The sequence below is a fragment of the Camelina sativa genome, chromosome 4 (assembly GCF_000633955.1).
Source record: "Camelina sativa cultivar DH55 chromosome 4, Cs, whole genome shotgun sequence".
Taxonomy (NCBI): domain Eukaryota; kingdom Viridiplantae; phylum Streptophyta; class Magnoliopsida; order Brassicales; family Brassicaceae; genus Camelina; species Camelina sativa.
The window spans coordinates 18895666-18903157 of NC_025688.1; the positions used below are offsets into that span (position 1 = coordinate 18895666).

The 7492-nt window shown below is 39.1% G+C and overlaps 1 protein-coding gene and 1 pseudogene across 1 annotated transcript; one reads left to right on the forward strand and one right to left on the reverse strand.

Moving 5' to 3' along the window:
* LOC109132526 lies at window positions 1986–2862 on the reverse strand (annotated as a pseudogene).
* LOC104781164 (DEAD-box ATP-dependent RNA helicase 38-like) lies at window positions 4658–7486 on the forward strand. The gene is made up of 9 exons (XM_010505766.2): window positions 4658–4752; window positions 4892–5127; window positions 5319–5612; window positions 5722–5949; window positions 6080–6145; window positions 6479–6877; window positions 6974–7082; window positions 7202–7290; window positions 7378–7486. Exons 2-9 carry the CDS (start codon window positions 4894–4896, stop codon window positions 7444–7446), a joined length of 1488 nt encoding a protein of 495 aa, XP_010504068.1. The 5' UTR covers window positions 4658–4752; window positions 4892–4893; the 3' UTR covers window positions 7447–7486.

Here is a 7492-nt window from a genome sequence, read left to right on the forward strand (position 1 = left end):
GTGGCATCATAGTATCCTGAAGAAGCTGATGCAAAGTTGGCGCCAATCGAGAAATTCTCGTTTCTTGCTTCTCGGCTTAGGAATGCAGGTGGGTATGAAGAGAAACCAAGGTACTCAGCTAGACACGAGGTGGAAGATAAAAAAACCAATTAGATTAGGGAGAGAGAGATGTGTGGTCTTGTGATAACTAATTTACCCGAGAAATCTACAGCCAGTTTCCCGTTGCAGAATCTTCCGGTGGGTCTTTGGTCGATGAAGTCTCTGCCGTAAGGAGGAAAGTTGGATTTTACAATGCTGAGTAAGTTATTGTTGTTGCCAACGTCAACAATGGAATCACCGAACATGATGAGTGCAGGAACAATAGCTCCTCTGGATTGACAGAAGAAACAAGAAAACAAGACAAGAACCCTATACCCTGAACCTCTCATCTTTTGCATTCCTTTTTCTTCTTTGTCTAATGCAATCAGACCGTTAAGACAAAGAGAGAAGAGAGAAAAGAGAGAGAGAGAGAGAGAGATCGATAGTTAATAGTGACGAAGAAAATGGAGAGTTAAGAAGATGATGAATGTATAATAATGTAATCATTCTCCCCATGCTTATGTTTAAGATAAAGAAAAAGCATTTCTTAGTGCAAAAGAGTAGGTGAAAATTGTATGTGAGGCCAGTTTCTTTGGTCATTGGTCTTGGGCAATGAGCAATGTTACTTTTCCATCCCGGGTTCGAAACCAAAACTTCCATCATAACGAGGTTTCAGTTTGGTCAACACGACAAGGTCTCCCTTGATCCAATTTGGTTTGTTGTGCAAACGGGTTAACTGACTATTGAGACAATCCATCTATCTTTGATTGATTGCTGAGTTCTTCATTAATCTAATTTAGGTTCTTGGTTAACCGTTGGAAAGCACAAGTATAAGTTTTTGAGAGTGTATTCCGTTTTCTTGGCAAGAAATGATTTGTTTGAAGAAAAACAAAGTTGAATATTGGCAAAATATCATTATAACAAAGTGTGAGCTCCACCAACTTTTTGTTGTTGATGTAATAATGTCTCAAGTATAATGTGGCATCCACTTTGTGCACCTCAAAGATTATGCTTTGTTTTTTTAACCTTCTGTTTTCCCTCAAAGATTGTGGTTAAGCCATCATGGTTCTTTTTTTATATAAAGGGCTTAAGCCATCATGGTTTATTTTACATTTCATGTATATTTTAATGAAAAGCTTACCAAAAATTTTACAAAAATGGAAAAACTTGGGCCAGATTACCATTGAATTAAAAATCTTTACCTGATACAAAACCCAAATAAGGAAAAAAAAAAGTGGCCAATTCTGACACAAATTAGGCCTGTTGGCCATAATATACGAACTGATGTGTTAAGTCTTTTGTCTTGTAACTCTTGTAAAATAAACAAAACAATACTATGAAACCTGCATTTTTGTAAACACTAACCTAAACGAAGTTAAACAATCGAAAGTTCAAAGATGGCGGACCGACGTACTATTTCCCCCTCAGAACTATCGTATCGTGCCAATTCCCCATCGATCTTTGACCTCTTATCAGTTCTCCTTCGGACTTATATCCTCAGCCTATTTCCCCCCGAATCCATATTTCTCCGCCTATTCCCCCATCTAACTGGGTTTACATGGTTATGGGACTAAACCTGATAGAAACCCATGTTAAACCGGTATCAAAACCAATTTATAACTCGGGTAATATATCCAACCCGACTCGACTTCTTCTTCTTCTATTTAGAAACGATAACCTTCAAATTTGCTACTAAGAACCCTAAAAATCAAAATTGAAAAGGAAATATTAATTATGAGATCGGTATTTTTTTCCACAAGTATTGTCTGATCCGGAAACCTTAATCTTTTCTTCATTGTTTAATTTTTAAAAAAAACTGGTTATAGCGATGAGGAGACGAGCCAGTGGTGATGATAACGAGTTTGCGAACCAGATGGTGGTGAATGGTGATGATGAGATCCGATAAACTAGGCGGTGGTGACAATTATGAAATCTGCTGCATCTGGTTTCATTGGCATTGTTTTGATGAGATCACATGCTTCTTCCAGCTTCCCAACACGCCCCAAGAGATCGATCATGCATCCGTAGTGCTCTAGCTTTGGCGAAACCTTGTGAACTTTCTCCATGGACTTGAACAATTCTTCTCCCTTCACCACCATTCCACCATGAACACAAGCTAGCAGCAACCCAACAAATGTCACTGCATCTGGTTTTTCTCCTTCTCGCTAAAGTACCAATAGAAAATCATAAGTGTTAGAACTCTAGCTACAGTGGCATAAGCGGGGAGAACAATAGCTACAATGAAATGGTTTGGTTTCACGGATTTGTCTTTCTCCATACACAAAACATTGATAAAGCTTCAGAGTAATCCCCGTTCTGAGAAAACCCAGAAATAACGGTGGTCCACGAGGTAACGTTCTTACTAGGCATGGAATCAAACAACTCCATTGCCGCCTGTATCACCATGGCTTTGGTAACCCGTGATCATTGCATTCCAGACTGGTACATCTTGGCTAGACATTTCGTCGAACACTCTGCGTGCACAACACAATGCTTTTAGCTTCGAATAAGGAGTGATTAGAGCAGTGCAACATAACGAATCAGACTCAAACCCGGATTTGAAAAACTGCGAATGAAGCAACCGTAAAGGTCGAGCAGAAGAAAACGAAGCAGAAGCTGCGAAAATGAAATTGAAAGTGTGGTGATTTGGTCGGAGACCATTGTGGGAGAGGAGATTGCAGAGGAGGATTGATTCATGGGGTTGGCCATGAACAGAGTAAGCTTGTAGAGGAAGAGACAAGGGTTTCGATGAAGATCAAAGAGCTTTCGGGCATAAACAAGGTTTTGGGATTTTTTTTTTGATTTTTAGGTTAAGTTAGGTTTAATTATGTAATTGGGTTGTAATCCGGTTTAATAGAGTTTAATTTGGTTAATAAAGTTTACTGTTGGTTAATCAAAACAGTAAACCATTAAAACCAAGACGATGGGAAATTAGATGAGAAGTTAAAGTTTGATGGGAAAATAAGCGGAGAAATATGGATTTGGGGGGAAATAGGCGGAGGATATAAGTCCGAAGGAGAACTGGTAAGAGGTCAAAGATCGATGGGGAATTGACACGGTACGATAGTTCCGAGGGGGAAATAGTACGTCTGTCCGCCATAAGCGACACCACACGTACTTTACTGTTCTTCAAAATGCTACTCACAACCTCTAGATGGGTTGCTCAAAAACTAAAGCCCAATTCGAACTGTGCTGGGAATTAAATTAACTTCCCCCAGTTTTAATTTTACCTTTTTTACTAGTATAGTAGCTTAATTTTTTTTTTTTCATCTAAATTTTATTATTGAATCCAAAGAGAAATCCCAAGTTAACATTACAAGAGGCGACAAACAACTATATGTCCCTGCGGTCATAAGGCGATGGACTACTGAATGTTCCCGCGGTCTTTAGCCCAAAAGAGGAAAACAAGCCCCAAGAAACGAAGATACATACTAAAATTAAACGCAAAACACAAATCTAACAAGCAAAAGTCTTGGAAAACTGAAAACTAAGCCCTATAATTGAACAATGGCATGAGACTCTCACAAAGCTTCCCTATGGAACCATTAAACGTCGAGAGCACCAATAAAGCCGGATAGCCTCACACCGAAGCCAAACCAGAAGCAAACCGACAGGGAGGAAAGCAAGATACCAACACGACCAAAGACACAAATACAACTCCTATACCACCTCACCAACCAGACAGAGAGAGAGCATGAAACCCTAGGGTCAAAGAAAAAACTTTGATATCGACCGGAGACAAGCCACGCAAGATCAACTGTTCTTACACGCGGACACTCGTCGACCACAGTTTCAGCCACCTACAGACATAAAACTGGTGACGTCCTCGCAAGAGAAGAACTAGAGACCGATTCCACTGCTTCGACTAAAACCTAACTCCAAAGGTTCCAAAGAAAACTCAAAGTGAGGCTAGTAGGTGACTCAGCGACAAAATCCCTCCAAATGGCTCACACAAAGAACGAACCTAGAGCAAAACACATCCTCAAACCAGCAAGAGGACTCGAAGGAGAGGTAGAGCAAGGATCCAATTTCAAACCAAACAACAAAGCCAAATCCATAAAATCAAGCCTCACTTACCACAAACAAACCTAAATGAAACCAATGTCACACCACACAAACCTACTAAAAAAACTAAAGTTACCATCAAGGAAACATGGGATATACCAAAAACTCTTAAAATTGACATCGATTACCAGTCAAAGAATCAATGACACCTCCCCATAAGAAGAAACCTCTCGGACATACACCACCAAACATGGCAACGACCAGATCTAGATCTTCAAAGGAAGGGCGAAACTCCACCAAAACAACAAAAAAAACCAATCGATGGCTAAAGAAAGGGATACACAAGAAAAAACATAACTAAAAGGACAAAATAGCTTAAGTTTTTATAATTAAAAAAAAAGGATAAACCGAATAATTAACAAAATAAAAAATAGGCTAGAGTCGGTTTAGCTTGTAATTAAACGCCAGTAAAATTTTCATTTTTACTAGTAGCTTCAGATTGACGTCAGTTAATTTCCAAATTTTACCAGTAGCTTCAAAATAAAGCAGCAGCAGCTTTTCTTATTTATTTGTTTTCATCTTTCTCCCCCAATTTTGTCTCCGACTTCAAAAACCACAACACAATCGTCTTCTTCGTTCTCTCTGATTCTCCCATTCAATAATTCACAGGTTCCTCCAACTTCTCTCTGATTCTCAGCTCTTTCACGAATTAATGGAAGCTGATGATGAGTTCTCTTCTGCATTAGGTTTTCTTTTTCCTAAAATTGTTCGATTTTGGTTTCTAATTATTTTACTTTTTGGGCTACAGCTATGGCGGATACTGTAGAGAAAGTTCCCACCGTTGTTGAGTCATCATCTTCCTCCGTGGAAGCACCTGTTATCGCCGATAAGACTGAGCCCACGACAACGGAGAAGAAAATGTGGGGCGATGTTGAGGATGATGACGAAGAGGAAGCAGTGTCGGAACTCAATTCTTTGACCATTAAGGAAGAAGAGAAAAGCGATTCCGTGCTTGAAGAACCTGAAGATTCAAACATCAAAGCGGTAATTTTAACTATCCCCTTTCCGATTAGTAGATTTCGTTAGTGTGTAGTGAATTGTGATTTGTGTTGAATCTTGCCCAATCGAGCTTAGATCTGGGGTTTTACTATGAATTAATTAGGGTTTGTTTTGGATCGGTTGCTTCGAAGTCTAAATTAGTTTCCAGATTTATTTGATTTTGATTGTTTGTGAAGGTTGTTTCGGGTGATACACCATATACATCAGCAAGTAGGTTTGAGGATTTGAACTTATCTCCTGAGTTGATGAAAGGCTTGTACGTGGAGATGAAGTTCGAAAAGCCTAGCAAGATTCAAGCTATCAGTTTGCCCATGATTATGACGCCTCCTCACAAGCATCTGATTGCCCAGGCTCATAACGGATCTGGGAAGACCACTTGTTTCGTTCTTGGAATGTTGAGTCGGGTTGATCCGAAATTGGCAGAGCCTCAGGCGCTCTGCATTTGTCCCACTAGAGAATTAGCTAATCAGGTTTGTCTTGTTCTGTTACTCTATGATGATCTGAGAGTTGTTTGATTGTTGACTTGGGAAAAACTTGTTAAGAGGCTTAACTCATGTAAGTAAATTGGTTGGATGGCAGAATATGGACGTTCTTCAGAGGATGGGGAAGTTTACTGGGATCACTGCTGAATTGGCTGTGCCAGAGTCAACGAGAGGCGGACCATCGGCTCCAAGACGAGGTCCTGTTACTGCTCATGTGGTGATTGGCACCCCTGGAACGCTTAAGAGGTGGATGTCATTCAAGAGACTAGGTCTAAATCATTTGAAGATTCTGGTTTTTGATGAGGCTGACCATATGCTTGCTACGGTATGCTCTTTCTTCTGTTTTACTTTGTTTTGTTTATTTCTCAACTGTAATATGATTAACTCTTTTGTATAATGTGATAATTGTTTCCCTTCATATGTGGTTGGTAACTGAATATTCATTGCTATTGCAGGATGGCTTTAGGGATGATTCCTTGAAGATAATGAAAGACATTGGGAGAGTTAATCCCAATTTCCAGGTATAAGTAGGATGAAAATTGATTTCTAGTAGTCTAACATGGTATTGAGGAGCACAAGTTATTCTGTTGAACATATGTCTATGTTTGTTTTGATGCTCATAGTAAAAAGAAACAATTCAGCTGTGTTTTTATATTGTTTAGAGCCCTTTATTTTATTAGGACATGTCTGTGTTTAAACGAAGATGAATCTGTCTTTACTGCAAAAGGCTGTACTAAATAATGGGTTATTTCATTATCTCAGTGGCTGTTAGTCTAAATTAAAGGAAACTATTTTTTTTTGCTTTTTCTATAAATAGTATTGTCTGCTTGTGTTCTTGACCTTCTTTTCTACAGGTTCTACTTTTCTCGGCAACTTTTAACGAAACTGTCAAAGATTTTGTGGCGAGGACAGTCAAGGATCCCAACCAATTGTTTGTCAAAAGAGAGGATCTAGCTTTGGACTCGGTAAAGCAGTTTAAAGTTCTTTGCCCGAAGGAGGAAAACAAGATTGAAGTCATTAAGGATCAGATTATGGAGCTTGGGGATATTGGGCAAACCATTATCTTTGTGAAAACAAAAGTGTCTGCTACTAAGGTGCACAAAGCCCTTGCGGAAATGGGATATGATGTCACCAGTGTCCATGGTAATATGTCTGAAGTGGACAGGGATAAGGTTGTTAAGGAGTTCAAAGACTGCCTTACTCAAGTGCTAATTGCTACTGATGTCATTGCAAGAGGTTTTGACCAACAGCGGGTAAATATTATCATTTGACCCTTTTCCTTTCTTCTCCTTTTTTCCCAAAGTTGCTTATTCAATGCCTCTTGCTGATTATATATACAATACTTGCAGGTGAATCTGGTTGTGAATTATAATCTTCCCACTAAATTTGAAACCGGAGAGCCAGATTATGAGGTGTACCTTCACAGGGTTGGGAGAGCTGGTCGGTTTGGTCGTAAAGGTAAGTTTTGATTCTTGCATTTTTATTTATCTCAAGTGTTGCCACAAGTTTTCATCAGTTTCTTAACTATGTTTGCCACAAGTTGTCATCAGTTTCTGAAATATGTATTTGTATTGTAGGAGCGGTATTTAACCTGCTGTTAGATGTTGGGTGTGATAAAGAGGTGATGGAGAAGATCGAGAAGTATTTTGGAGCAAATGTTAAGGAGGTATAGTAAGATTTAATGAGAACTACATATATATCTTTTTAAGTGTTTGTTACAACAGTATCCAATGAATTTTAAACTTTACTGCAGATTAAGTCATGGAACTCTGAGGAGGAGTATAAGAGTGCGTTGAAGGAAGCTGGCCTGCTCGACGAGTGAGGAAGAGGAACAGAGTGTGTTCAAAACATCTAAAAGACTTATGTCG

Bases quoted from the DNA above. Each gene is read 5' to 3' on its own strand.
- LOC104781164 (XM_010505766.2), top strand. From the start codon at position 4,894: ATGGCGGATACTGTAGAGAAAGTTCCCACCGTTGTTGAGTCATCATCT. The intron at 5,613-5,721 runs GTTTGTCTTGTT...GTTGGATGGCAG, and splicing joins CTAGAGAATTAGCTAATCAG to AATATGGACGTTCTTCAGAG. The intron at 5,950-6,079 runs GTATGCTCTTTC...TTGCTATTGCAG, and splicing joins CTGACCATATGCTTGCTACG to GATGGCTTTAGGGATGATTC.